We start from the raw sequence: 27214 nt of genomic DNA, 5'->3' as shown, positions 1-27214 counted from the left end.
TCCAGCCATCGAGAGCGACAGCGACAAACAACCAGCTCCATACTCGAGCGATTCCGTGAGCTGAGCCTAAGGAACTGCGTCGATAGCTCATTCTGATCATGTCAATCAAGCTCATGAACCCTCTCGTTCGCCTGGTGGCGCGTAACCCCGCGCAAGTCCGCGCATTCGCAACACAGCTCGGGGACGCGCCTACCCGACCACGCGTCAAGAAGGACACAAGCCTCAAGATTGAGAAGGACCCAAAGCTCAAGAAGCTCAAAGCAGTGGCTGTGCCTCCTGTTCAACGTGCCACCAAGCAACCACCCAAGGGCGGTGTAAGCGCGTACACGCTCTTCATCAAGAACTATGCAAGTGAGCGTAAAGCCGCTGGCGAGCGCTTCGCCTTGACGGATGCGATTGAGGCGTACAAGAAGATGCCCGAGGAGGAAAAGGCAAAGCTGCTTGAACAGGTGCCCAATGTCCTTGCAGAGCGCAAGAAACTCTACGATGCCTTTGTCAACAACATGTCTCCCGCGGAAATCGCTGCCGAGAACAAGGTCCGTGCTGGTCTTCGAAAGACAGCATTGGCTAAGGGAAAGTCTGTCTCGAGCAAACTCAAGAAGATCAAGGACCCAAATGCGCCTACTGCGCCATTGAGTGCTTGGATGCGTTTCCTGCAGGAACGCCGATCGTCTGGCGCGTACGAAGACTTGCCCATGATTGAGATTACAAAGCGTGCGTCGACGGAATGGCGTGAGCTGAGTGACGAGGCCCGGGCCAAGTACAGCGAGGAGGCAGCCAAGGGGTATGAGGCATACAAGAAGGCGAAGGACGCGTACTACGGCCAGCAGTGATTGGGAATTGAATTGTAATACTTGAATCTGCTATGTGACATTTGTCGTCTGTCTCATCCCCTTCTTCACTCTTGACCCTCTCGAGCATCTTGATTCTTCGCCATCTTAACCCTCTTGACTTGCAAATGACGACGACGACCTGCGACGACCAGCGACAACCGCGGCCTTTTACGTGAAACATCCTCTCCAGGCCATAGACATCCTTCAGAACCAAGCCAGAGACCTCTTCTCTCATTGCGCACACCGCAAACATGGCTGCTCCAATAGCCACAGCGCAAGCAACACCCGCCATTTGGCAAGCTGACGAAGCCGTCGCCTCCTGCCCACTCTGCAGCACGGCCTTCAGCTGGTGGTATCGCAAACATCACTGCAGACGCTGTGGACGCGTCGTATGCGCTGCTTGCGCCAGTAACTTTTGCGCACTCAAAGCGCATGCTATCGTCCGACCACCAGGCTATACTGCTACCAGTGCAGACGAGGCGGCCGTGTCATTGGCTCGTCCTTTGTCGCCTACATCTACACATACCTCTCCTCTGGCTTCTTCATTCATCTCAACAGAAGCAGTGGAAGAAGTGCGTTGCTGCGATGCGTGTTTCTCACATCTCGAGCAAGACCGCTGTCGTCGTATGCTCGGCCTCGATATCAGCAGTTTGGATCCGAGAGCCGCTGCGCAGCTCATCAGAGAAGTATCGACGCCAAGTGGATTAGCGATGCTAGCGACGCCGCCGCCTTCGTATTTCCATGTGCCTGCGCCTGCTAATAGTGGTCGCGGCCAGCATATCACAGTTGAACACGAGGCCTCTGTGCGTTCACATCGGCGAAGGAGCGGAGATGGGCAGGAGAGCATGGTAAGGGATGTAGCTGGTCGTTCGCATCGTCATGGTCATCGCCACAGGCGTGAATCTAGTGTGTCTGTATTGCATCGTCCCGGTGCACCCTCTTCGGCACCTGTTGGAATGCAATTAGCCGTGCAAGCTACACCACTCCGTTATGTTGCCTTCAAATTGACACTGCAGGACAAGATACTCGGTGAGGAGTGTCCCATCTGTTTTGAAGAGTATGCTGAAGGCGAACATGCAGCACGCCTCGAGTGTTGGTGTGTCTTCCACGCACACTGTATTGAGGCTTGGCGAGATACGAAGGATGGTACACATGGCTGTCCTTTGCACTTTCACGACTAGAATGACAAGGCCTTGCAAGTCAACTTATTTGTATCTACTTAGCGTTTGGCTCCTTCTTCATAGCGATTTTGGCAGAATTTGAACTTTCACCACAACCAACCCCCTCTATTGTCTATTGTGAAGCTTAGATGCTCAAGAGAGGACCGTCCGTTCAGCTATGTCGGGTATGCAGACGAAGCTATGCAACAGCTACTTCGGCTTGGAAGACGACGGTCGGCCTCGAGCTTCATGCTCAGCTAGCTACACCGCTCAAGCTCTTTTCACAAGCTCGACAACGCTTCGCAGGTCCTGCAAACCAAGACATTGAGCCTTTTGATATTGCTTTGCCAGGATCTATGCCGCACTTAAACACACACGCAGTGCTACTTGCTGTGCGTGCTGCTCTTGCTCTGCAGTGTCAAGTCAACATGAGCTCGACGTTTGATAGAAAGCACTACATCTATCCAGATCAACCAGCTGGCTATCAAATTACACAGCACTACAATGCCCTTGCACACGCTGGTCTCATCCACCTGTCATCTCGTGATGAGTCAAGTCTTCAGCAAGAAATCGATGTCACCATCTTGCAAATCCAGCTAGAGCAAGACACGGCCAAGACTCTCTATTTTGAAGCACATGATGCAGCAGACCCATCCAGCACCGATGAAATTCTCGTCGATGCCAATCGTTCCGGCTCTGCGCTCATTGAAATCGTTACAGGTCCAGCATTACCCTCCGGTCGTGCTGCAGCTGCTTGTTTGCGCAAGATTCAAGCGATTCTCAAGGCCATTGGTGCGTCTGATGCAAGTATGGATACAGGCGCCCTACGCTGCGACGTCAATGTCTCGGTCGCCCATCAAGACCAGACAACTCCCTCACAACGCGTGGAAATCAAGAATCTAGCGAGCGCACGAGCAGTCATGAATGCAGTGGATGCTGAAGCACGTCGACAAATTGAAGAGCTTGAAAGAGGCGGTATCATTGCTTCAGAAACACGCGGGTATGATGTGGCAGGCGGCATAACATTCAAGATTCGCGACAAGGAGACAACAACCGATTATCGCTACATGCCTGAATCTGATTTGCCACCGATTGCGCTCGACGACATTTTTCTGGCTACTTGTCGGAAGCACTTGGCAGAACTTCCCGATGCAGTCCTAGACAGGTTGACGGCTAAACCATTCTCTTTGCAGCTTAGAGATGTACGTGTCCTGGAGGCAGACAGGAACTTGCTCGGTGTATACGAGGATGTCCTTTCAACTGCTCAGACTCGACTGGCAAACAAGGTGGACAAGAAGGCCATGGACAAATTGCCACGTACCGTCGCGGCGTGGCTTGTGCATGACCTAGTCGGCCGGCAAAATATAATTCGAGAAACACAACCTGAGGCATCAACAGGGGATCTAATGCCAACGACGAAACAGCTTGCTGATCTCATTATCAGTGTCATTGCAGGTGACATCACCCGGCAATCTGGCCAGCAAGTTCTAAGCATGTTGCTGTCGCAATTTCAAGCAAGTCAATCTGTTCAGTCGCTCGTCGAACAACATGGGCTGGCTCTTGCACAAGGCGATGGGGCCAGCGCTGCTTCACATGCATTAGTGAAAGAAGCATTGAAGCAAATCATGCAACAAAATCCAGCGCAAACGGCCAAATTACATGGTGGAGATCCAAAGATTGTCAATTGGTTTCTTGGACAAGTGCTGCGACGCATCAAAGGGTCAAGTGCTGTCAAGGATGTTGAGGCAATCATTATTAAAGAACAGCAATTCAAATGATATTCTACAACCTTCTCGACTCCCAACGCATTATGTGGGTTGCCTTTTGCTGACCTACATGGTCAATTCTGACTGGACGAAAGTACATCAGCTCAGCCTTCTCTTCATACACCACCTCTGGTTCGATCGGCTTGCGAGCAGGCATGGTATTAGCATGTCTTGGCATCAACGGCATTGTCCTTGGCACAATAGGGCTGTCACTGGCAACACTGTGCGTCGAGTACTGGGCTGGTGTGATAGAAACATGCGAGATACTCCCAACAGGCAACGTCACCTTGTCATGGTTGCTGTGTGCTTGACGGGCACGCATCAAATCATACTGCTGCATACACTCTTGCTTGTATCGTTGCATGCTCTCCTTTTCTCTCCGCCTAGCCTTGGATGCTCTGTACGCGGCAGAATCTGGCGATTTCCCTTTATCAACTGCACTCGAAGGCATGGTGGGAGCTTCAGACGATGAAACATGCTTGCTGACGACTAGGGGTTGCACATTTCGGTTGGGCTCGCCATCTGAACTCGCCCCAGGTATTTGTAACAAGGCCAAGGCTTCTTTGCACAGATCAATCTGTGCTTGCAAGACGGCAAGTTTCTGGTCAGCTTCAATGTTAGCTCTTTCGAGCAAGTCCATGCGTACGCCATGTTTGGCAATGACAGATTCATGTTGCTCATCTCGCTGAGCCATTCTATCGGCAATCTTATCACGAATGTCGAACTCCTCGTGTACACTGCGACGTTTGATTTGCAGCTCATCCAAGCGGGTTTGCAACGCATCAAGTCGAGCCTCAAAGTCAGGAGAGTGGTTCTCTGGAGTTTCGATAATCTGTGGTTGACACTGGGCAGTAAGCGAGCTTGTTGAAGGCGGTTTTCCTGCATGTGCTTGCTCGCCATTCGCGAATCCTGTGGCATCTTTGACTGGCATTTGAACAGGCAATTCTGCTGGCATGCCCTCTTGAAGTCGACGCCTGTATTGAGCAAGCAAAGGTGAAGAGCCAGAACTGCCCGCAAGTCTGATGTCGCCCGTCAGTCTGACTTTAGCTGCAGAGGTTACATGACTGTCTCCTAGATCATCGGATGAAGTGTTGATCTGCGTGGCATCTGCGGCATCATTGGACGGATTAGCTCGAGAATTCTTCGATCCAGAGGACGCCCGTTGCATCGTTGCAACGTTGAAAGCCAGAGCGTCCTTCAAGCCATTCCAGTCTGCGCTCCAGAGATCAGATATGTTGTAATCCATCAAATTGCTCACTTCATCCTGGCCCGCTGCGTTTGAGCTCACGATAGCTTGCATGCTCAGCAACCTGCTGCCGGCACTATGCTTGGGAGAATGCGTCTTCATATGCACAAATTTCACAGATTGTTGCGATCTGTCGCTTTGCAGCGCTCTCATCGGTGTCAATGTTGAACGAATGGTATTCGCAGGCGTCGGTGCTCGTCTTGGCTGGTCGACAAATTCTTCTGGTCGGAGATACTGTACGCGGACTTGCGACTCTGGATACCGACTAATCCTCAATCTACTCGACATTTCTTCCTTATGGTGGGCTTCTTTGCGCTTCTTTGCTCGAGAGCGGAACATGTCGTCAGGGAAGCAGATGGGTCTGGCGAAAAGGATTCTTACCCATCTGAAACACAGCCTTGTTTCATGTCTGTGGTTTGTGCACCAAAGTATCGCATTGGATGCACTGACCATCGCTCTTGGACCGACGTCTGATCAGGCGTCATCGAAACAAAGAGCTCCTTTGCGAGATGCACAGTAAGGTGTGAGTGCCATCTAACGTGAAATTTTAAGTCGCAATTGGCTATCTCAGGCCCAGACAGTAGCATCGGCCGTGGTTTCTTCCGCGGAAACACATCTCCTGCTTAGTCAAGCAGTGTCTCTTGGACCTTGACATATCAAGTTACCAAGGCCAACACTTGCTTGTTGAGCAGCTATCGACTGAAGGTGAGGTCGCTGCCGCGCAGTGAACATGGACAAAAAAGGGGTTTCTCATTTCCCACCTCCTCAGTGACCCCCTCCTATTTCAGTTCACCCACTCACATACTTTCTTACAACTTTGTACTGCCACGTCAAGACAGTAGAAGCGATATTCGGCATGTTGTTCACCCTTCTCTGCGCTGCGGCCTACGTAATTTGCGTACATGCTTTGTCCAGCCTGCGCTTCTATGATAGTTTTCCATCCGAGATCGTCTCCCTCAAGGACTCAATAATTGAACACGGCACAATTACGTCTGCAAGACAGCTGATGGACAGGTTTCAGGGATTTTGCCCAACTACCGCTGTTTACCGCGAATTTGTGTGGGACAGAACGACTTCTGGATCACTTGCCAATTCGATCAAAACTTTGAAAAACTATGGCGAGGAGGCATTCATTCATTTCGCTGAGGAATGTAAGTAGCCTATGAAAGGTTTTGCGCAAAGGCAAAAGCATGTCTTTCTTTGCAAGTTGATTTAGACCGATTGTATGCATTCGCTTCGAACAAATAATTCGATTCATGTCGGTACAATTGATGGGCCAGTCAAATCGTTCTCCGCTCTGGTTTTCATGTTGAAAATTGATGGTGCCAAAACTGGTCAGCATCTTCTTAAGACATGGCAGAAGTCTGCGGCGTGAAGAAGGAGGACTCGCAAACAGATGACTTTACCCTTTACAATAATCCCGTGTTCAGTAACTTAATTGCAGGAACATCAAGAAACCCAGCACTTAGAGCATGGAGAATACTTTTACTAGAGCGGAAGCCGGCGCGAAAGTACTCAAGGACATGTCTAAATCTCGAAACTGCGTTATCTTTACGAAGCTGTGCTTGCATATGGGGAACCTGCAAAGCTTGGCTACGGCCGTAGGAGCCGTCGTTTCATAGCTAGTGCCTTAAGCAATATAAAGCAGCTTTAGCCCAATTTAACTGATGATACAATCTGACCTCTGATTCTAGCCCCTCCCATACGCATTATTGCCTCTTCCCATTTGTCCGGCGCATGTCTCGTGGTATCCTTCCTGTTGAGAGGTTTCGCCTCGGAAAAATGTCCAATCTCATCTCATGAAATTAAGATGATCGCAAATGTCACTTCAGAATCTCTTGACCCCTAGAATAACTCAAAAGTCTTGTCAGTGATCCGCCTTCCTGCGTCTCAGGAAGTCGTGGTCAGAAGATTGCTTGGCACTGCAATTACAGCTCAGACATCGATTGCAAATGATGAAGCATTGAGGTAACATCATTTCCTTGTGCATCATTTCGCAATTTCCGCTGTAGATCAGTACCAGCGGGAGGTCCCTGCAGTTGCAAAGTTAGTGGTCTTAAATTAATTCAATCAGCAACAGTTCCAAGGGAAGCTCATTTCCTATGTTTCAATGTCCAAAGCATGGGTATACGAGTCCCTGGAGTCCCTGGATATAAAATTGTCGAGTATCCAATTCTCTTTTGACTAATCAGTCAATCTTGGCAGGAAGAATCATGACATCCTTTGAGTTGACTACCCTATTCTTTGCTGTGATACATGCAGCATGCGTGTCTGCTTTGGTCTTATCAGCTCGCGTTACTTTACACCAGGGCGATTTGGCTCCAATCAAGCAGTCTTTACATCAGCATGGCGACTTTATCTGTAAAGCAGCCAAAGTAGGTGGTATAATTGAGGTCTTGAAAACAGATGTCCTCTACAAGGGCCTTTTGTGGCGCTACTTCGCTGGAAAATCTACGGGAGCCCTCGTCTTCTCGCTACAGCCGCTGAAAGGTGATCAAGAATTAGCAAACCAGCATGCACCAAAATCCTGCCAGGGCTCCAAGCAGGTTTACTATGTAAGTCGAGTGGATTAAAAAGGTTTGCTAACACAAGACTGTCTTCGATACTCAATGCGCTGTCGGCTCTGCGGGCGGATCGAGCAACACATGTACTGTAATGGTATTCATGCTGGGCTCCAAGATCGTCCCTACACCAAACGCTGCTAGACCTTTCAAAGACATGAGTCAAGTCTGCGGTGTCAAAAAGCTGGACAAGACTTCCAGGACGGCTACATCCCCAGATGACATTGAGCTGTACACGCACGGTGACTTTTGTTAGAGGCGAAAGTGCTACGAGCAGTTTCTCGTAGCAACCGTATCTATAGATTCTTAAGCTTTTGCGTGAGGTAAACCTACGAACTCTGGCTGTCTGTCCACTCGAATGGTTTCCAAAAGAATGACTGCGTAAAACTAGTTGAAGTCTATCTGTTGAAGCAGTTTGAGACATGGGCAAAATATCATTGACTGACCTCTGCACTCACTCGTCTTGTCTTCAGCTAGAATCTTTGGTCATGTTTTCATTTACACCTCCCTGGCTATCGCTACCTCCCCTAAATTATATGCACTCCTGACACTTCTCCATTACGATGGCTACTAAAACTCTTAGCAGTATCACACGGACCGGCGTGTTCTCCTTCCTGATGCGGCCTCGCAAGCATCGCGCTCACCTCGCTTCATGGACCACGCTCCAGCGTCACGCTCGCAAGCATCGATGTCACCTTGCCTCATGGACCGCGCTCCAGCGTCACGCTCGCAAGCATCGATGTCACCTTGCCTTATGGACCGCGCTCCAGCGTCACGCTCGCGAGCATCAATGTTACCTCGCCTTATGGTTCTCGCACAGACACATCACGCTCGCAAGCCTTGATGATCTTCTCCCGTAGCCTCGGCGTCAAGTATCGATGCGCTTTCAGGGTCTTTGCTATCGCCCACGTCTGTCTCGTCTATTCCTCGCTCGAGGCTGGCAAAGTATAAAAGGAGCGCTTCTCGCACCTTTTTAGCGTTGTCAGCAACATCAATTGATACTCAATACTACTAGCTGTTTGTACAATCTCTGTTGCCAAAATCACACTCACACCACGCTCCTTGTCTCCATTGATACACCTTGCCTCGTCTAGTCGTGATCGCTACATGAGTTCCTACCTTCGGAGACTTTTCCACTTTGCACCAGCAGGTGCCTGGTCTCATGGATGAGATGCAGCGCCTCGGCGAAGCCAATGCTCGACTCCGAGCGACAGTCGAGGTCCAAGCTCCAGCACGGGAAGACTTCAGCTTCACGGCGCGTTGAAACGTATAAAGTTGTCGTTACTCCACTGGACTTGACAGACAAAACCGAGATCTTCGAGCCCAGGCGCACGCTCAACTCGACCTTGAGAAAGCATTTCGCGGACTTCTGCGACAAGGTCATCCGGTGCGACGAGAATTGTTGACGGGTTGGACCACTACCTTTCGGGCGAAACGCTATTCCCTCCGTCCTTTGGCAAGCGGCTCCTCGCTCTTCCGGAGATGTCCCCATGTAATGATCACAACTGGACGAGGCAAGGCGTATTGATGGAGACAGGGAGCGTGGTGGGTGTGGTTTTGGCAACAGAGACTGTACAAATGAAAGATAGTATTGGGCATGATGTGTTTGTGCGAGAACCATAAGACAAGGTGACATCGTCGCTTGCGAGCGTAACGCTGAAGCGTGGACCATGAGGCAAGGCGACCTCGACGCTTGCGAGCGTGACATGTTGGATCGTGGTCCATGAGGCGAGGGGAGTGTGATGTCGGTGGAGATCGCATCAGGCAAGAGATACGCCGGGCTGTGTGATCGTGCTGAGGGCTTGGGTGAACCATCGTGATGGAGAGGTGACAGGAGTGCAGGGATTCAAGGAGAGCTAGAGAAAGCCGAGGAGAGGGGAATGAAGACGAAGTGACCCAACATTTTAGCTGAAAACAAGACAAGTGAGCGCAGAGGTCAGTCCGTGACAGTCTCGTCCCACGGCGTATTCAAGATGTTGACCATCAACCAGCGGCAGAAGAATCAGCTGAACGACCAGGAGAGCGACGTCGCTGGTGGCTTCATGGTAGACTTCAACCAGATTGCGGTGAAAGAGGTTGAAGACTTTGATGCCAATTTCAGGTCGTAGGGCAAGAGCGCCAGATGACACATTGAGATGTATACGCACGGTGATTCGTGTTAGACGCGAAAAGTGCTACGAGCGTCTTTTCATATCGACCGCAGCTTCAGCATCTTTTGCCTGAGCATAATTCACGGACCCTAACTGCATGTCGGCTCAGCTTATTGTAAGAAAAACGGTTGGGTATTCCCGGACGAAGTCTATCTGCTGAAGCTGAGTGAGGCATGAACGCGAGCTGAGCTAATATGCATAAGCGCTCCAAGAAGCAAAGATCAAGAACTCTGTGAGCTTCTTTTTTCATACATCGGAAGATCAGTATCAGGTGACTCCCAATGATGCGCAATAAGGCGTTGTGGGAGGGAGCAAGGCGTCCTCGCGTCGTCCTCACCAGAGTCACCGTTTACACGACTTCGAAGTTGGCCTAACCCAGGAACTTTCAACATTGGACCATCACAAGCACCTCAGTGACCTCACATCCTTGTCCTGGCAATTGTACGAGTGCTGTGATACGCAGTCTACCTGAATATCTGCTGCAAATGATCAGCAAGCTTGCTCTGCTTATTTCTTTGCTCTTCATTGCTCATGCAAGCTATTCAGCGTACGAGTATGTCTCGTATTCAAAGCGGCTCAAGGGCACAGACCCGTCTATTCCTGCCGACGTACGCTGATGCTTCCGCGAGACTTCACTAATAAAAGATTGTCCTAGAGCTTGTTGTATCGGCTGTCATCTTCTGCATTGCTTCAGTCACACTGGCGGACCCGCTCAAAGTGGTCATGCGCCATGAATGGGCAGCCACTCAATCGTACGCTGGCCTCTTTGTGCGAGACTGTGGATTAACAAGCAGAGTGCCTGCATACCGCAATGGCTTTATGGATATTCGGAAGCTGAGACGAGACTACCAAGTACAGCATGCTTCGAAGTAATCTACTCAGCTAGTGCTCAAGCATCACATCCTTGCCCGGCTCCCAATCTTGTGCTGCTTTTTGAATGTTGAGCCAGTAGCGCAGTCTGACGGCACTCTTCTTCGCCTCAGCCAAATTGTCTGTTGCGAAATGCTGTTCGAGCATCTTGAGCTCATTCTCAATCCGCGAGGCCGTATCATGCTTGACTTCATCCAAATCAGCCTCTGATGTAGCCTCTTCAATCGCTTCTCGTGCTTCCATAACAGTCATCAGTATATCAGCGTCTGTCAATGACTCCCCCTCTGCCGTCATGTCGATGCCACGCAATGACAGCAGGTACTCTGCCCGACTCAACGGCTTTTGCAGCGTTGTATAAGCTTTGTTGAGTAAGGAACTTGTTGACTCGGCCAGCTGTCGATGTTTACCTTCCCCACTGCCGTGTAAGTCAGGATGAACAGTTTGCTGTAGTTTCAAGAATGCTCTTCTAAGCGCGCGAACATCGAGCTCGAAGGAACCCTTGGGTGGCGCTGGCCCAAGTCCGGGAAAGTAGTCGTAAAAGGAGACTGATGCTGGCATGGGACAAGGAGTAGCACAGGAAGAACAAGTGAGCCGTGCAAGCGGTTGTGGCGATCCACAAGCAACGCAGCGCTTCAAGGCTGACTGGTCTTTTGTCTGGGAAGCATGAGCTGGTGTGGCAATGAAGCGTCTGATGGCTCGAGTACAGAGTAGACTTCTATGAATTCTTGACGCAGTAGCAGCAAACAGAACCCTTTTACTCTGCATGATCTAGCAGTCTATCGAGCACAGAGAGACCTTCAGCAGCTCAGCTAGTCTTTGACTTGTAGTGCAGACAGTCGGCGACTTGAAGTTCAGAATTCGCGACCAAAACCAAACACTCCATCAAACGTAGCGGACATGGGCTCGCGGCCCTTGCTCTCCTTCCTCTACCCAGCCTCTGCGCTTGTCAGGCAGCGTCTCACATGCTCATCTGCATCGCGTAGACTCTTCTCTGGACAGCCACCGACCATCATCAATGCTGGGCCACCAGTCGACAGTGGTGCAGGCATGGTTCTATCGCCTCCCATCAGCACAACCAGCAGCAGTAGTAGCAGTGGTACCAGCTCTGGCAGCGGAAGTAGCGGAGGAGGAGGAGGCGCCCCTCTTGCATCTGCTTTGACTGCGTCTTCGGCCAGAACGCCAGCTGCATTGACACACTACTTTGATACATTCCACATTGTCACGCGTCTTGAAGCGTCTGGCTTCGAATATGGTCAAGCCGTTGCCACTATGAATGCCATTCGTGCACTACTGGTTGCAGAAACAGAGACGTGTAAAGCAGAAATGCTGTCTCGTGCAGATCTAGAAAATCAGAGCTATCTGTTTCGTGCAGCCATGTCGGAATTGCTCTCTGAGATCAAGATCCTGCGACGCAATGAAGCGATGCAACTACGACTTGATTTGCTCACCTTGCAGCGCAAGCTAGAGCTGCTTGATCAACAGATGCGCGAAGATTTACAAACGATGCGGACAGAGGTGGAGATGGATGTTGAGATGCGCAGGTCGCAGACACGCTCAGATGCAAAGGATATTGAGCTACGGATACAAGAACTAGACAACAAGTTCACCGTCAAGTTGGGTGACTTGCGAACAGCCATGGAACGGTATAAATGGGACTCGACACGGCGCTTACTACTCGGTCTTGTGACTATTGCTGTGATTGGCACGTATATCATCAATCGACCTAAAAGGAAGGACCCGAGCAAGGACGACGGTGCCCAGAGTGAGCTTGATTTGGGCTTGCTGGACAATACGCATGCACGACCAGGCAACACCTTTGTCAGTCTAGGGTAGTGTCTTTCAGGCTCGGGACGTAGTAATCAATTCATCCAAGACGCGCGGTCCACCTAGGAAGGAGCCGCGTCGGTCGAGGAGGTAGCCGATAAGCTGACCTTTGCGTAGAAGCTGCGTATAACTTCCACTTTCCGAATACGCCTGATTCGGGCCTGCACCTGTAAAGAGAGCCTTGCGTAGCATCAAATCAGTCAATGCAATATGTGAGCCACCGGTAGAGCCTTCTGCAATGACTGGCGTGGCAGTCTTGGGTAGATTTGCTTGGAGTGGCAGGGTTGATGCTGGGTTCCGGAAGCCTGTGAAGAGCTTGACGTGGGTACCACCCGGCATCAAGTCAATTCTGCGAACGACCCGTTTGGAAACGAGCAGGAAACCTGTAGAGATGGCGAGACCAAGTCCACCTAGGCCCGTTGCATACAAGATGCGCGTGCGAAGCGGCGCTCGCTCGTATTCGGATGCAAGAGTCTCTCCATCTTGGACAATGGCAGTGGACGTGCTCTCTGGCTTTTTGACGGCATAGTCCATAAAGACCCAAGTGGCCAAGTTGCCCCAGAAAATCAAGTTGATGGCAGCTGAAGCGTATAGCACCATTGGGAATGTCCTTGCACCCGAACTGAGATACAGCGTTCGAGGCTGTCTAGACTTTCGTAGAGCTATAGCTTGTGCTTTAGGAGACTGTCCTGAGCCTTGATAGCCACTCATAAGACCATTCATTATATATACAGCAGCTTATGTAGTGTCCACGTCGAATCATCGTCAAAATTCGCTACTTCAAAATGTTCTTGGTACCGCTGACTGAGTATTCATCCGCGAGACCTTGACATCCTGCAAGGCTTTCCGAGGGATCCGTGCAACGGGTGGCATGAATCCATCATCTCCATCGTCTTCCGAGCTTGCTATTTGCGCGGCCATAGGCTTCTCTGCATTGAGCAAGGCCATCACTTCCTTGACCTCCTTTGTTGCTGCACTTGGCCTTGCTGATGTTGTATACGCTCTCTTTTCCCTTTCAGCTGCTTGTCTCTTTGCAGCAGCAATAGATTGTAGCGGACATGCACGTACAGGTGGCCAAATCCCCTTGTATTGTGCTGAACGAGCTTGTCGGTCTCGCTCTAGATGCATAAAGAGCAAGTAACCTGCATAGGCATCATCTGCTGCATATTGGCGTTGACGTACAGACAACGGCATATTCCAGTTTGATGAACGCACAGCATCCTTTTGAAGCGGCTTGCCGAGATAATGATGCACCAAGCCAGCGAGTGGAAGAAGCTTGTTGGCCGTGCCCCAAACGGGTCGATCCATCAACCTTGCAAAGTGAGATAGTTCAAGAACACCTTTTCCCTTGACGCCATAGACTTCACGTAATCTTGACATGTCTGCACCCATGATGGCTACACCGACTTTGATCCATGCTTCACTCTCAATAATCTCCCGCAGACGCGTGGGAAAGGATGTGAACTTGCATATTTGAATCAGCAGGATATGCGTGCTGTCAGCAATCTGTATGAGTGAGATGTTGGGTTTCCGTCGAATCACCCATTCCATATCAAATCCAAGCACGGGGCCTTGAAGTTTGCCAATAAGTGCATCGAGTTGCTTTTCATTAGTGATGGTCAGGACTTGCGGTACAGTCTTTCGTGGTGAGAGATAGTGCTTGTGAGAGAACCACTCCTCGTCGTTCTCCATAGCAGGCGGTACAAGGCACTCAATCTGCGGATACGGACGCGTTGTGCTCGCATAAACATCATGACGCGGATGATCGTTGTCCTCTACCACAGGCTGAACGGGCGGGCGGACAGCAAGATGCCCAACACAGACCTCTTCTTCATCGTCATAAACTCGCGTCCTCAGCATCTCCTCCGCATCAGCCTGGTCTTGCACGACTTTCGTGCGGTTCTTGGTAGGACTTGGCGGCGCTACGTACGGAGAAGACGAGATTTCAATCACTTCTTGCGACGCAGGCTTCCTCGGCGGCCAGGCTTTGCCTATTGCAGCGGGCCCTGCAACGCTAGACTGATAGCGATTCAGTGAGGAAGCGAGATGCTGCACGTCTGCCCTGACGCGCGGAGACGGCGGCGTTGCGAGCATTTTATATACAGAGAGCAGAGAAGAGCAGGCAGGAAGTCTCAGCTTTGTGAGCCTGTCATGTAGCATGCAGCGGCGTGATTTGCCAGCAGATCTGTTCTTGAGCTGCGCAAGGTAGAAACTCAAGTTGGCGTCTGTCTGCTCTTGGTCGTCAGCGTGCAACAACTTTTTTGAAATGGGCGACCAGCGAACGAGGGCAGACACACCAAGCACTACATAGACAACTGGAGATGGCATCGTGGGAAGACGAGGACTACGATCTCGTCGCATCAACAGGCAAAGCCGTTGCACACGGCAAATTTGACGACGAGGAAGATGATGACGATGTGGCAGAGGCATGGGATGCCGAATCTGAAGATGAGAGCAAAACAACCGCTGCTGTTGCGCCTACAAAGAAGAAGGGAACCTTGAAGGATGCCCTTAAACGGCGGGAAGAGTTGCAAGCGGCTGAAGAAGCTGCACGGGAAGAGGCAAGGTTGACAGCGGCTCCTGAAGAGACACCGGAAGAGCGTCGCCTGCGGCAAAAGCAAAAAGAGCTCGAGTCTGACCTCAACAATGCTGCTGACTTGTTTGGCGCAGCACACATCACAGAAGAGGATAAGACTCTGCTCAAGTCGCAAATCAAAGGCGCGACGTTGTCTGATATCCTTGATCCTGCACCAAAGACGAAAGATGAATTTGCTGAAGTCTGCAAGACCCTGACGCAGGGCCTGACGACACTTGGCAAGTCAAGGGAGTATCCTCAGTTCATGGTTGACCTTGTCAAGGGTCTGTGTGAGCCTCTCAATGCAGAAGACACACGCAAGGTGCAGGCGAGTCTCAATGTGTTGGTCAATGCAAAGAACTTGGCAGAGAAGGGTGGCCCACAAAAGAAGAAGAAGGCCGCAGGGAAGCCTGGGCTGGCCAAGATGGGTGCAGCGACCGCGAGCTATAATCGTGCGCTGGATTCGTCTCGTCTTGACGATGACTATGACGATGACTTCATGTAGTCCTTCGCATACACCAAATTCCACACGTCGCCACGACGACATCACCAAGCTACATACTGCATCTATATTGATATTGTTTTCTTGTTCACAGGATGGCTTCTCAGCTCAAGTCTCGGGCTCGGCTTACTGTTGAAGCCAATATATGGCGCTTTCTAATGAATATCGGCATGGTCCTACACCGTCGTGCGCCGCCTCGCCCTATGCGACCGTCGTTCACACGTTATATACCTGCACAGCTAGCACGACTGCCGGGAGAAATCAAGCTCGTCTTTTATGTCCCTCCACATTATCACAGTCACCCAGCAGACTCGCCCTTCCCGTGTATTGTCTCATTCCACGGCGGTGGCTTCACAATTGGCCAACCTGAAGATGATGCCACATGGGCAGATGCTTGTGTCCGACAACTCGACGCAGTGGTCGTTTCTGTTGGCTATAGACTTGCACCGAAGCACTATTTTCCTACACCGGTCGATGACTGTGCAGATGCAATCTTGTATCTTGTGCAACATGCATCTGAGCTCAACATTGATCCCCACAAGCTGTGCACGTCAGGCTTCTCGGCTGGTGGTAATCTGGCCTTCACAGCTGCCTTGCGTCTTGCAATACTGAGGGAAGAAGGAGAAGCCAAGTCATTTGAGCTACCGGCCATGGACTATACGATTCGCGCAGTAGCTGCATTCTACCCATGCATCGACTTTACCAATTCAAGACACGCTCGAAGGGCAAGCACCAAGCGCATCGACAAGAACCTGCCACTCGTCTTTTCCAATCTATTTGATGCATCCTATCTCTACACACCCGACTACAACAAAGCACATCCACTTTTATCACCTGGCGTAGCGCCAGATTGGTTAATACACACATTACCACAACACCTCCATTTCTATACAGCAGAATGGGATGACTTGCTGAATGAAGCGCAAGTCTTTCGAGATCGTCTTGTAGGACTTGGTAAGCAAGTACGATTCACGGTTGCGCCTGAACAGGTGCATGCTTGGGATCGTTCGCCGAATCCATTTAAGCGGAATAAATTGCGTGCAGAGATGTATGCTGTTGCGACAGATCACCTGGCTAGGGCCATGGAAGCCCAGCTGGATGATTCTGAAAGTACATCTGCCACTACACAGAGTAAAGGCAAAGCGATGATTGAAGCATTACCAATTCCTGAATCATGGACGCATCTCAAATCATTGGGCAAGCGGTAGGGTGTTGATGAGCCTTGTACCATCCCCCAGAAGCCAGCTCGTTTTCAAGAGACTGCCAGTACTCTAGCTTGCCTGGTGACTTGGGGTCTAGATCTGCTAGATAGCAGTCGACCACTTTGCTCCCTTGCAGGAGCAGATAGCAAGAACAGTCCCGCAACGTCATTGCCAGAGGTATATCAAAGCTTGCTGCTATTCGTTGTAATCTTGCCAAGTCGCGAAAAAGGGTTGTCGTTTGGAAAAAGTCCATCAACGCGACAATCTGCTCATCGGTTGCTGCTTGTTTGTTGTCATGCAACAACCCTCGCACTGCTCTTTCCATGGCATTTGAATCCTGAGAAATGAGGCCAAGCGGGCAGTATCGCATCTCAGGCACAGAGCTGCCTGTTCGCATGGCACGGATGGCACACGTTCGACAGAATTGCCCATCAGCTGGGGCATTGGACGAGTGAGCCAGCCATTTAGGTTTAAACTCCAAGATCTGGATACTCACGGAACTGGCCAGTAATGGCAGCAACGTTACATGAGTGTGCTTGAGGGACATGCTGCTTTGTTGGAACTTGGCTGGGCGCACAGCAAGGTTGAGATTGGCTTGCAATGTTTCCTGCAGTGCATACGAATAGGGAATCAGCAGCTCTGGTAGACATGGCAGACGGACGCCATGTTGAATAGCAAACGGTTTGAGCACTTGTTCACGAAATGCAAGCTGCTGAGTTGGAGAATAGGCTGCTGCTTCCTTTGGCACACGCAGGACAGCTGTGCATGGATCTAGTAGCGGCGGGGTAAAGGATAGAATTGGAGAGAGCGAGTGTGCTTTGAATACGATATTGGCATTTCCCTCTGCTAGATATGTCCAGTGCAGGGGTGCATTGTTCATCTGTAGCTAGCCATGAGTAGTAGTTGTAGTAGTAGTAGCTATAGTAGTAGCTATAGTAATTCTAGTTCTAGTATTAATCTGTTGAGTCTGCGACGTGAGAAATCTGAATTACTCAGCGACAAGGAACAAGACAAGCATCAAGACACCTATACCACCCTCCAGACAGAGGCCTAGCACCCGGAACACCTTTCCCCAGCCAGCCGTACAGTCGCCATGATTGGCTTTGACATGTCCGACGACCTCAACCTCGCGCCAACCACAGACGCCACGCATCAACCAACACAGGCAGCGGCAACATACGCGAATCTCCTTCTCTCACCGCCAGCACTCGCATCGCAAGAGGCAACACTGCATGCATTGCTTGAGAGTTTCTCCAGACGGCCAGATATCCAAATGCTCGACCGACTGCTCCTCAATCTCGTGACATTGCCTACAGGGCACTACGACAATATCCTACTGGCATCGTTGGGTGATGCAGCTCAAGACGCAGCAGATCCACATATCGCTCAACTCCCAGCCCTCCTCGGACAACTCCTACAAGCACTCAAGCCAGGCAGATCCCTGCATATTCCTGCAACGATTCCACAACAAGCGCTCAAGTCTGAAGCCATCTTGCACGGATTTAGCGTGAATGCTGGAACGGACGGGATGATTCTGACACGTCCTGAGGAAGTTCTCAATGCAGCGGCTGTTCCGCTTCGTTTGAAGCGCAAGAAGAATCCCTCAGAGAAAGCCGCGCGGCTGAAGCAATTGCTTGCTCAAGGGAATGCTTCACGCGTCGTGGATGACGATGCATTGCTGCAAGCTGAAGACAGAGAGAGACCTGTCATTGTTCAACCTTCTGAATGTGTACCTGCCCCAGGCAAACGTCGCAAGGCCTGTAAGAATTGTACATGTGGTCTTGCTGAGCTAGAGCAAGCGGCAGTGGCAAATACCATCACCTTGCAAGATGGAGATCTCGCTGAAGTGGATTTCACCAATTCCGCACTGGCGAGTAAGAACCCTGTGAGTTCTTGCGGTAGTTGTTATCTAGGCGATGCGTTCCGCTGCAGTGGCTGTCCATACCTCGGCATGCCTGCATTCAAGCCTGGTGAGAAGATTCAGCTGACGCGAAACTTTGGTAATGACTTGTAAGAGCCTGTTTTGGTTGTATAGATTGAGCAGCTTGTAGCTAGAGCTTTTGCCTTTGTCGCGTTGCTTGTTGACTGACGGCAGGGTCATTGTCATAGATGGGGATATCCCCATCAAAGTCCCAATCACGCTCTGCGCCATCCTCCAAGAAACTGCAATCACCGAGCCGTTCCACCTGCCAGCCGCCAAGTCTTCCAGGTACGTAAGCTTCTTTCCGTAAATACACAGCAACACTCGCACAGGGTGTTGGAATTGTGCGTGTAGCATCACCACACAGTGCTCTACCGAGTGCGATATTGGTTGCTGCGTGGGTACATAGTAGAATCGTCTTACAACCCGCTGCTTCAGCATCAGCAATGATGAGGTCAATGGCATGTTTTGCTCGAGCGTGAATATCAGCCATGGATTCACCCCGTGTACTTGGCACGCATTGCGCTTGATACCCCTCATGAATCAACTTACAATGACTGGAGAGCGGTGGAAAGAGTCGTTGGAGGTGAGAGACCGTTGCAGGTGATGGATGCGAGGCTGTTCGATGGCTGACAACGCCATACCACTCGCCAATGCCATTTTCAATATGGATCTGTTGATGACTTGCGCGTGCCGTGTAGGCGATTGTTTGTACGCATCTGTAGAAGGGCGAGCTGTAGATCTTGTCAATTGGACCGTGACCGCCTGTCGTACACAGATGATCCGCTAGCTGCAGACTCTGTGCTGTGCCGTGTGCACTGAGGGACGGGTCGGCGTCGATGCCTGTGGGTGAAGGTGACCAGGCTGTGTTGGCCCAGTTGCTGCGGAAGCCGTGTCTTGTTATGATGATCTTCTCTAGCATATTATCTCAGTATAAGCAGTAGTAGCAGTAGCAGTAGCAGCAATAGCAGCAGTAGCAGCAGTAGAGCAGCAGCAGGATGTCGTGTCTATACAACGAACGGTCAAGTCACCGCGTCCACTACAAACGACATGTCGCCCAACAACAGCGACGAGCAGGAAGCCAGACGCATCCTATCGATCCAATCAAGCGTCGTTCATGGGTACGTAGGGAATCGCTCAGCGACCTTCCCTTTACAACTCCACGGCTACGATGTCGCATGTCTCAATACCGTCCAATTCAGTACACACACAGGCTATCCCTCTATCCATGGCTCAAAACTGCCTGCAGAGGAGATTCGTGCATTGTACACGGGACTGGAAGTCAATGGTGCTGTAGAGACCATTGCAGGGTTATTGACGGGATATGTACCAGGCGCTGATGGGATCCTTGCCATCAAGGACATTGCAGCGTCTATCCGCGCATCATCGCCCACACCAGCATTATGGGTCCTTGACCCCGTCATGGGCGATGAAGAACGTGGCATGTACGTATCAGAGGAAATCCCACCCCTCTACAAAGAACTCATCACGCATGCGGATGTCATCACGCCCAATCAGTTTGAACTGGGTGTTTTGGCTGGGATGGAGATCACAGGTGTCGATTCACTCAGAAAAGCACTAGATACAGTCCATACGGAAAGAGGTATCCGTCGAATTGTCGTCACAACCTTTAGAAAAGATGAAGGGACGATATGGGTGGTTGGGTCTGATTCAGCATCATCGACACCTCCCAATATCGCTACTCAATTCGCCGTGGAAGTGCCTTACAGTGATTGTCCGTTTCAAGGGACAGGCGACTTATTCGCCGCATTGCTGCTAGCGAGACTATTGAAGAAGGACGATATGCGAGAAGCCGTTGGAGGCGTCTTGGCGGCCATGAAGCCTGTTTTGCGAAGAACAGAAGCTGTCTTTCGACGAGGCTGTCAAGTACACGGCATCACAGATTGGCGAGCGGAGAAGAAGAAGGGGAAGCAAGGGAAGGCAGCGATTGTTTGTCGTTTTGCAGAGTTGCGCATTATTGAGAGTGCAGGCGATTTGATGGATCCCGGTCCATGTGACTATCCAATCAAGGATCTCAATTGAAGGAATCGATGGAAGATGGAGAATGGGAATGTATATCTGTCTGCAGTCCTCGTGCTCAGCCCCAAGGGGGAGATCCAAGTCAATGGCTCTGAAGCATTGAGTTGACGCGTATAAGATATGGATCCTTCTCTCTCGCTGTAAGGAAGAGCTCTGACCACGACGGAGTATAGCATGGAGAACTGGCAAAATGATCGAGAGGTTTGCAGCACAGGCGATGATCAGGTTGAGGAACTCGGAGGTTCTCTTATGAGCAGCCATCTAAGCAAATTCAACCTGATCCGCCGAGGCAATGCTGAGCTAGTGCTATAAGCAGCCATGTAGCCGCAGCTCAACTACAAGGACAAGTAGTCCGAGGAGAAGACGCAGAATCAGCTGAAGATTTTCTTATACAGGACAAGGCAGCAGTCACATTTCTTGCCTTCTCCGGATCTCCTCCAATGCAAACTGGATCTCCTCCTCCACCAAGCCCAATTGTCCATCCAGTTCCTCTATCCTGCCTGCAATCAAGGCTTCATACTCATCATCCGACATGCGTCTCATGGGACTGGATTCCTTCAGTTTCTGCCAAACGGACTTGTCCCCTTCCTTCTGCTTCACGGCAGCCGGTGCAGGTGCGGTGGGTGCATTACGGCCAGCGATATACGCTGCTCTTGCATCAGAGGCTGCATGAAGACCTAATTGTCCTGTGGCTGCCATGGATCCATACAGCAAGATAGCTCCTGTGAGTCCTCGCGTGCCACCTATCCCGTCAGCTCTTTGCCTCGATATAATAGAGGACGCGTACGTGTGAATAGATTGAAGGATAAGCCAGTCAGAGCACCACTCAAACCGCTCATCCCCACCCTTTCCGTCCGTGTGGGTTCGTTGGTACCTGTAGCGAGTTGTAGAGATGCAAGTCCTGCTTGACGAAGAAGGACAAAAGTACCGCCCATCAGGGTGAAGTTGATGCCTGTACGCGCTGCATAGACAGGGATAGAAGCATTTCGTTGGACTGCTAGGATGGAGCCTACTGCGAGACCTGAACCTGCTATATGGCAAAAAGATGCGTCAGCTTTGAAGGAGATTGATGGATAGAAGTACAGAAGAGTAGAGTTGGGAGGAGGAGCTGGTAGCGGATATAGTCTGCAGCTGGAGATGTAGCCATCAGTATTATATGACTCTAGAGGACGGCCATGAGCAGCAGCCTTAGCAATAGAAGTAGTAGCAGGAGTACTCAGTAGCAGTAAAGTCAATTACGACACTCTGCTTTGTCTACTTTACATGTACAAACACATCACAGGGCGGCTAGCACGGCTACAACACTCTCAAACACGCAGCATGAAGGCCTACTACTACGCCGGTGAAGGCGACCAACGCCTCCCCCATCGCGGCGAACAGGTCAATGACACGGCCCTGCAGCAAATCGGCGTCTTGACCTGGCAACTCCCACAGAGTCGCTTCACTGAGGAGCAGCAGCTTGCAGAGGTCAATAAAATCGCTGCTCAGCGGCAGTATAAGAACCGCGATGTCATTACTGTGAGTAAAGAAGCGATGGGCGATGTGTATGAGATGAAAGTCAAGAGTTTCTTTGAAGAGCACTTGCATGAGGATGAGGAGATTCGCTTCATCCTCGATGGCGAGGGATACTTTGACGTACGGACGAAAGAGGATCGATGGATCCGACTGGCGATGGAGAAGGGCGACCTCGCTGTTCTGCCTGCTGGCATCTTCCATCGCTTCACCACGGCAGAGACGGATTATATCAAGGCGATGCGCTTGTTTAAGGAAGATCCAGTCTGGACACCGCTCAATAGGACCAAGGAGCTCGAGGAGACGAATGCCTACCGCAAGGCCTACATGGATACCATCGCTTCATAGCTAAAATAGCTTTCTTAGTTAAGTTCCTTGACGAGCTGCATGATCTTGCTTTCATCGCCGCCGAGGACGACTTTGCCGTTATTCCAGTCCACCACGACGGGCCGTTGCAGGATATCTCTACCCTTCCCGCTCTCGCCCAAACGCAATGCATCTTCACCGTCCACAGCACCAGGCACCAGCTCAGCAATCTGCGACGCACCAGCCATATCAATGAGTGAGCGGAGTTGGGTGGGCGTCGGTGCGCCTTCTTCGATTTCAAGGGTGAATGACTTGCCTGATGCTGCTGCTTCACTGTCTGCATGCGCTTGTTGCAGGAGTGTCAGGACTTTCTGGGAGGTCTTGTTGCCTGGTGCATGACTGTGGAGGATTAGCCATATGTCAGTAGCTAGAGAAGTGGACGCACAACAAGGAGAGGATGGGCCGTGACCTGCTGAAGATGGAATTGAGGTTCATGATGCTTCTCTTCCTCTTGAAACAGATATAGACCAAGAAGTAGACCAAGATATAGCCCAAGAAGGAGTCTTCGGTCATCGCCAACGTAGAAGGAAACGCAACAGTCACATACATATACACTTCTGCGAGTCTAGCTGTGTCCGTAGCCAGCCCAGCACAGGACAGCCCAGAGCAATCCACCACTCAGCACAGGAATCGTCAAATTGTCATCCAACCCAAAGACATCCACCGCTTCACTCAATGCAGCCACCACACCACCCAACACACTCACTTGTGCTAGCCCCAGTGAACTGGTTGCAGGATCCCACGAGGGAGGCGTTTGTGGACGATACGTCACGAGTGTTGTGTAGAAGAATGCAGTCGCTGCTGCACCGACCATGAATGCAGCAAAGGTCCCAATCAGACTCTTACCAGGCCGTAACTGAGGTCCATGATGACCCAAAGCACGACCCACCGTACTCGCTGCCGTATCACACCAAGAAAGCAACAAGACACTCAGCGTTGCAATATCCGTAGGTAACGTGCCCAGCACAAGCAATGCACCCACCAAGTAAAAAATCACACCATTCCAACCTTTGCGTTCTTGAGGACGCATCAGGTATCCCAAATGCCGCTCATACACGCTCGCAAACGCAGGAGAATTGAAACGGAGCAGATCCGCAGAGACAATCACAGCCGTTGCTGGAATCCCGAGAGAGAGCAAGCGTGTAGGGGTGACGTGCGGTGAGGCATACAGACCTATCGCTGCAAGTCCAATGGCTGAATGCAATGTCTTTCTCGGTACTTCATATGTCTTGTATAAACGCTGCCAGGTCGCTCTTTCATCCGTTGTCCGTTTCGCGGGTGAGTGTGCGCGTGAGGTAGAGGCGGAAGACGCAGCACTGGAGGATGTCGGTGGTGAGGGTGGCGTGTGGATTGCTTTGGTCGATTTCCGGCGTGATGGCCGTAGATTTGCGCTCATCACAGCGTGTGCTGAGGGTGTGGATCTGTTGGTTGGATGTGTGCTCGTGTCTTGTTTTGACGTTTTTTTCTTCTGCGCGGGTGCAAAATTGAAGACGAGGCCGAGGTATGGGAAGAGCTGGGCAGTGAGGAGTGCTGGCCTGATTGAAGAGATGCTTGTTTAGAGGTCACAGCGATAGCGTACTCGCATCATAGCACGATCCTGAGGAAGCGGCCGTTATATAGCTCACCAGACCAACCACCCATCCACCGTCTCAAACAGCCAACACCTTCCATGGCCACCGTAGCAGCAGCATCCTGTGTTGTCGTTGATGCAGTGGCTGTTGTACTAGTAGACCAGGCGACCGGATCAAAGAAGCCAGCGAGCGTGGTGAATTCCAAGAGTGGTGCGTCTCGCCAATAAGACGATGTGCTGGATGGTTAGCGACACTGTTCGTGTGTGAGTGCTGGGTTCATACAAGATGAGGATGAGTAGGATTACTGAGCAATAGGCACTAAGAGAGCGTCAGCATGGTCTCGCGGAAATTGTAGAGCGGCAAAAGCACTGAGTGAAGCAATTACGACAAGACTTCTCCTCCATTCATCGTCGCTGGTATAGCCAGAGTCCGCTGAATGGCGTGGCGAAGTCTTGCGAATGCCAAACAGAATGCTTCATGCGGTACTACGAGCAAGAGTATCTCACCATGGACGATGTTGAAGCGTAGTAGAGAGCAGTAGAGAGAGCGTGAAGAAAGCAGAGCCGCCTGAGGCCACGCAGAGAAGAGCGAGGTAGTGTCTGACGCAGTGCATACTAAGCGTGTACAGAGAAGCAGAGAGCAGAGCAGAGCAGAGAGGAAGATGAGAGCAGAGTAGAGCAGAGTAGAGCAGAGTAGAGCAGACGATGAGAGCAACGAGCTGAAAGTATTGAGCGTTGTGGTGTCTGGCAAATAATCAAGTTTGAGAGTACAAAAAAGAAGAAGACTACACCACACTCACGCCCACCAGGAACAGCAACACAATCACCAGCGCACCACCCGTCACTCTGCCACTCGACGAGGATGCCGAAAAGCCAGCAGCAGCAGAAGAGACCAACCCAGCACCGAATCCCATGTCACCACTTCCTACACCCGTGCCTGTGCGTGTGCCTGTTTGTTGTGCTTGTGTACCGCTCCCAGTCTTCATAGCCACCGTACGCATACTGCTGCTTGCCACAGAGACGCACAGTGATTGTGTCATGTTTGCCACGTATGGAATGTAGGGTGTCATCACCTCGACAGGCGCACACGTCACTGGGACACCATCAGGACGTGCAACCACCAAGATCGTGCCTCCCACAAACACTGCCGCATCATTTGTATCGAAGCTGAGATAGGGTGTCACGAAAGTTGCTGCGTACGGGTCGGAGAGTGCAGGAATACCGCCTACCATGGCTGATAGTTCTCCATGACGAATCACAGGACCAGTGGCATTGCAGTCTCCATTGACGAGGGATCCACGCGTCAGGTAGAAGGTGAATCGATCACCTGGTGGTAGTGCAGGGAACGGACGGAGGTTGACTTCAATACCGACGCTACCATCGCATTCTGTTGTCATCTTGACATACTGATAGCAGACTTGTTAGCTGAATACTCTTGCTTGATGCTTGGACAGAACATACACCGGATATCTGACGAGTGAAGCCAGGTGCGAGTGTCTCTACTGGAAACTGCGCAGTCGCAGTCTGTCCCTGTGCATTGCGGATGCTATCGTCTGGTTGGAGAGCTACAGTTGCTGTTGTGATTGTCTGGGAAGGTACTGCGATTGTGCTGGACATGTCCGTAGTGCTAGACTGGGCTGAGATGGAGGGCATGCCGAAGCCAGCGAGTCCCAGGATGTTTGTGATGCTGATGAGATGCATGCTTGTGAGTCTGTAGTAGCGAGTGTAGCTGTGTGCTGAGACTGATGAGCAAGAGCTGAACTGACGAACAGAGCAAAGGAGGATGAGCGTGGTGTTGCGTGTAGCGGTGTCTTTGTGAAGAACTCAGCAGCATTGAGCAGGTCCCTCACTCTTCAGCCAGCAAGTACTCATCCAACGTCTCCTTCTCTGTAGCTGACTGAGACAGCGGCATCTTGATCAGATTCGTGGTGCCTCGAGTATGCCGAAGTGCAACCAAGCACCCATAGCACAAGTCCTCCTCTTCCGCTGCAGGACCACCAAGAACAAGGACATCCTCAGGCACTGGCTGACCTTCAATAGGTGCTTGCACATTTGCAGTGACATCCTGTAGCCACCCACGCGCACCCACTTTCGTAGTCAATCCACAGACAGGACACTGCCCAGTCTTCTCATCCGCCGTCTGATCAGGCGTCACCAACTTCCCCGTCGTCCTCACAACCGTCGCCACTAGACTCGGAAAGTCCTTCTCAAGTGTCCTGAAGTAACGTTGTGTCAGTGTCCCAATACTACCGGGCTTACCGGAAACCTCGTCCTCCACGGGATCAGGCATCCCAATCAAGGACGCATACAAGGATAACTCCTCCTCCAATAATCCCTTCATCGGTCGAACAGCCCAAACACCGTCCCGTTGAGTAGAATCAGCAACGTGTGAGGGAAGCGTATAGCCGCGTCCCAACGCCGTTTGTGTGAGTACTTTTGCAGCAATCTTGGTGGCCGTTTCTGCGAATTGCAGGCAGTGCGCACCGGCTTGTTTGGTTTCATGGAAGAGTAAAGCATCAATGTATACACCCAACATGTCTTCCTGTGCCGTTTGGCTGGATAGTGCAGAGAAGGACGTCTTGAGGGAAAGTGGCTTTCTGGACACATTGCCAACCAACCTGGGAGTACCGTCGCTCGCATCCGGTACAAGCACGATTTGCTCAGTGGCAAGTGACTCGAGCTTCTCAAGTGGCACAGTTATCCACTGCATCTCAGGAAACCGCTCCTTTAACCATGCCAGACGTCGTTGACGCTTCTCTGAGATGTGTTTGAAGCCATCCAGCTCAATATGGAGAATACCAGGCATATCGTACGCGCCATGCGTCCGTTCAACAACACCATGCACCATTTCCACGAGTACGCATGAAGCAATACTACCAGACACAGCAAGTAGGGTGGGTAAGCGTGCATGATCTGCTAAAGTGAGACGAAAAGCATCCATCGCTCGACGATATTTAGCACGGCAAAAATGTAGGTAGCATGCATGACAGTAGCTCTCTTTACGTGCAAGGACAACAGGAACCTCTGCTTGTTTACATTTGAGGCAGGTTCCTAGCATTGTAGGCTGAGAAGGAAGCAATAGCAGCTGGAAGCTTGTTTGAGTATGTCGTCTGAGG

General features: G+C 51.1%; 22 protein-coding genes across 22 annotated transcripts; 11 read left to right on the top strand and 11 right to left on the bottom strand.

The window, feature by feature from the left end:
* Window positions 1–8: 8 nt before the first annotated feature.
* On the top strand, window positions 9–959 carry BCR37DRAFT_162614 (high mobility group box domain-containing protein). Its single transcript, XM_040866181.1, has one exon. It carries the CDS (start codon window positions 99–101, stop codon window positions 831–833), a length of 735 nt encoding a protein of 244 aa, XP_040722739.1. The 5' UTR covers window positions 9–98; the 3' UTR covers window positions 834–959.
* BCR37DRAFT_162635 (FYVE zinc finger-domain-containing protein) lies at window positions 861–2113 on the top strand. Its single transcript, XM_040866182.1, has one exon. The coding sequence runs from the start codon at window positions 1085–1087 to the stop codon at window positions 2012–2014; it is 930 nt and encodes a 309-aa protein (XP_040722738.1). The 5' UTR covers window positions 861–1084; the 3' UTR covers window positions 2015–2113.
* On the top strand, window positions 2114–3981 carry BCR37DRAFT_162599 (GatB/GatE catalytic domain-containing protein). Its single transcript, XM_040866180.1, has one exon. It carries the CDS (start codon window positions 2143–2145, stop codon window positions 3769–3771), a length of 1629 nt encoding a protein of 542 aa, XP_040722737.1. The 5' UTR covers window positions 2114–2142; the 3' UTR covers window positions 3772–3981.
* Window positions 3632–5659, bottom strand: BCR37DRAFT_162594 (uncharacterized protein). Its single transcript, XM_040866179.1, has one exon. The coding sequence runs from the start codon at window positions 5456–5458 to the stop codon at window positions 3776–3778; it is 1683 nt and encodes a 560-aa protein (XP_040722736.1). The 5' UTR covers window positions 5459–5659; the 3' UTR covers window positions 3632–3775.
* Window positions 5660–5861: 202 nt separating this feature from the next.
* BCR37DRAFT_389363 (uncharacterized protein) lies at window positions 5862–6164 on the top strand (the record flags this gene model as incomplete). Its single annotated transcript, XM_040870725.1, has 1 exon — window positions 5862–6164. One exon carries the CDS (start codon window positions 5862–5864, stop codon window positions 6162–6164), a length of 303 nt encoding a protein of 100 aa, XP_040722735.1.
* A 1054-nt stretch (window positions 6165–7218) lies between these two features.
* BCR37DRAFT_406113 (uncharacterized protein) lies at window positions 7219–7890 on the top strand (the record flags this gene model as incomplete). Its single annotated transcript, XM_040872101.1, has 2 exons — window positions 7219–7560; window positions 7598–7890. The coding sequence occupies 2 exons, from the start codon at window positions 7219–7221 to the stop codon at window positions 7820–7822; spliced, it is 567 nt and encodes a 188-aa protein (XP_040722734.1). The 3' UTR covers window positions 7823–7890.
* A 2394-nt stretch (window positions 7891–10284) lies between these two features.
* On the bottom strand, window positions 10285–11414 carry BCR37DRAFT_383288 (Co-chaperone HscB, C-terminal oligomerization domain-containing protein). The gene has a single exon (XM_040870028.1). The coding sequence runs from the start codon at window positions 11349–11351 to the stop codon at window positions 10599–10601; it is 753 nt and encodes a 250-aa protein (XP_040722733.1). The 5' UTR covers window positions 11352–11414; the 3' UTR covers window positions 10285–10598.
* Window positions 11415–11855: 441 nt separating this feature from the next.
* BCR37DRAFT_334413 (uncharacterized protein) lies at window positions 11856–12260 on the top strand (the record flags this gene model as incomplete). Its single annotated transcript, XM_040867142.1, has 1 exon — window positions 11856–12260. A coding segment is annotated over one exon (405 nt), but the record flags the coding sequence as incomplete, so codon positions are not given.
* Window positions 12261–12425: 165 nt separating this feature from the next.
* Window positions 12426–13010, bottom strand: BCR37DRAFT_389359 (uncharacterized protein; the record flags this gene model as incomplete). Its single annotated transcript, XM_040870724.1, has 1 exon — window positions 12426–13010. One exon carries the CDS (start codon window positions 13008–13010, stop codon window positions 12426–12428), a length of 585 nt encoding a protein of 194 aa, XP_040722731.1.
* A 180-nt stretch (window positions 13011–13190) lies between these two features.
* Window positions 13191–14504, bottom strand: BCR37DRAFT_389358 (ribonuclease H-like domain-containing protein; the record flags this gene model as incomplete). The annotated part of the gene is made up of 1 exon (XM_040870723.1): window positions 13191–14504. The coding sequence occupies one exon, from the start codon at window positions 14502–14504 to the stop codon at window positions 13191–13193; it is 1314 nt and encodes a 437-aa protein (XP_040722730.1).
* A 64-nt stretch (window positions 14505–14568) lies between these two features.
* On the top strand, window positions 14569–15490 carry BCR37DRAFT_395195 (eukaryotic translation initiation factor 3 subunit J; the record flags this gene model as incomplete). Its single annotated transcript, XM_040871591.1, has 2 exons — window positions 14569–14597; window positions 14722–15490. 2 exons carry the CDS (start codon window positions 14569–14571, stop codon window positions 15488–15490), a joined length of 798 nt encoding a protein of 265 aa, XP_040722729.1.
* Window positions 15212–16927, top strand: BCR37DRAFT_162525 (Alpha/Beta hydrolase protein). Its single transcript, XM_040866178.1, has one exon. It carries the CDS (start codon window positions 15583–15585, stop codon window positions 16693–16695), a length of 1113 nt encoding a protein of 370 aa, XP_040722728.1. The 5' UTR covers window positions 15212–15582; the 3' UTR covers window positions 16696–16927.
* A 773-nt stretch (window positions 16928–17700) lies between these two features.
* BCR37DRAFT_383282 (cytokine-induced anti-apoptosis inhibitor 1, Fe-S biogenesis-domain-containing protein) lies at window positions 17701–19020 on the top strand. The gene has a single exon (XM_040870027.1). It carries the CDS (start codon window positions 17783–17785, stop codon window positions 18701–18703), a length of 921 nt encoding a protein of 306 aa, XP_040722727.1. The 5' UTR covers window positions 17701–17782; the 3' UTR covers window positions 18704–19020.
* On the bottom strand, window positions 18816–19532 carry BCR37DRAFT_337478 (histidine phosphatase superfamily; the record flags this gene model as incomplete). Its single annotated transcript, XM_040867261.1, has 1 exon — window positions 18816–19532. A coding segment is annotated over one exon (717 nt), but the record flags the coding sequence as incomplete, so codon positions are not given.
* Window positions 19533–19696: 164 nt separating this feature from the next.
* BCR37DRAFT_338358 (Ribokinase-like protein) lies at window positions 19697–20398 on the top strand (the record flags this gene model as incomplete). The annotated part of the gene is made up of 1 exon (XM_040867298.1): window positions 19697–20398. A coding segment is annotated over one exon (702 nt), but the record flags the coding sequence as incomplete, so codon positions are not given.
* Window positions 20399–20855: 457 nt separating this feature from the next.
* On the bottom strand, window positions 20856–22118 carry BCR37DRAFT_162493 (uncharacterized protein). Its single transcript, XM_040866176.1, has 3 exons — window positions 21734–22118; window positions 21438–21677; window positions 20856–21393 (listed from the first exon to the last, which is right to left on the bottom strand). The coding sequence occupies exons 1-3, from the start codon at window positions 21795–21797 to the stop codon at window positions 21059–21061; spliced, it is 639 nt and encodes a 212-aa protein (XP_040722724.1). The 5' UTR covers window positions 21798–22118; the 3' UTR covers window positions 20856–21058.
* Window positions 21838–22807, top strand: BCR37DRAFT_383275 (ARD/ARD' family-domain-containing protein). The gene has a single exon (XM_040870026.1). The coding sequence runs from the start codon at window positions 21914–21916 to the stop codon at window positions 22508–22510; it is 597 nt and encodes a 198-aa protein (XP_040722723.1). The 5' UTR covers window positions 21838–21913; the 3' UTR covers window positions 22511–22807.
* On the bottom strand, window positions 22436–23038 carry BCR37DRAFT_383274 (uncharacterized protein). Its single transcript, XM_040870025.1, has 2 exons — window positions 22914–23038; window positions 22436–22867 (listed from the first exon to the last, which is right to left on the bottom strand). The coding sequence occupies exons 1-2, from the start codon at window positions 22961–22963 to the stop codon at window positions 22525–22527; spliced, it is 393 nt and encodes a 130-aa protein (XP_040722722.1). The 5' UTR covers window positions 22964–23038; the 3' UTR covers window positions 22436–22524.
* BCR37DRAFT_162463 (uncharacterized protein) lies at window positions 22803–24404 on the bottom strand. Its single transcript, XM_040866175.1, has one exon. The coding sequence runs from the start codon at window positions 23922–23924 to the stop codon at window positions 23094–23096; it is 831 nt and encodes a 276-aa protein (XP_040722721.1). The 5' UTR covers window positions 23925–24404; the 3' UTR covers window positions 22803–23093.
* On the bottom strand, window positions 24019–24857 carry BCR37DRAFT_162349 (uncharacterized protein). Its single transcript, XM_040866173.1, has 3 exons — window positions 24606–24857; window positions 24382–24417; window positions 24019–24335 (listed from the first exon to the last, which is right to left on the bottom strand). The coding sequence occupies exons 1-3, from the start codon at window positions 24710–24712 to the stop codon at window positions 24113–24115; spliced, it is 366 nt and encodes a 121-aa protein (XP_040722720.1). The 5' UTR covers window positions 24713–24857; the 3' UTR covers window positions 24019–24112.
* BCR37DRAFT_162499 (uncharacterized protein) lies at window positions 24427–26042 on the bottom strand. Its single transcript, XM_040866177.1, has 2 exons — window positions 25562–26042; window positions 24427–25515 (listed from the first exon to the last, which is right to left on the bottom strand). The coding sequence occupies exons 1-2, from the start codon at window positions 25797–25799 to the stop codon at window positions 24884–24886; spliced, it is 870 nt and encodes a 289-aa protein (XP_040722719.1). The 5' UTR covers window positions 25800–26042; the 3' UTR covers window positions 24427–24883.
* On the bottom strand, window positions 25721–27207 carry BCR37DRAFT_162410 (uncharacterized protein). Its single transcript, XM_040866174.1, has one exon. It carries the CDS (start codon window positions 27154–27156, stop codon window positions 25945–25947), a length of 1212 nt encoding a protein of 403 aa, XP_040722718.1. The 5' UTR covers window positions 27157–27207; the 3' UTR covers window positions 25721–25944.
* Between the last annotated feature and the right edge of the window lie 7 nt (window positions 27208–27214).

Source organism: Protomyces lactucae-debilis, assembly GCF_002105105.1.
Source record: "Protomyces lactucae-debilis strain 12-1054 chromosome Unknown BCR37scaffold_22, whole genome shotgun sequence".
NCBI lineage: Eukaryota > Fungi > Ascomycota > Taphrinomycetes > Taphrinales > Protomycetaceae > Protomyces > Protomyces lactucae-debilis.
The sequence above is the reverse complement of the archived record's forward strand: the minus strand, read 5'-3'. Positions and strand labels throughout refer to the sequence as shown.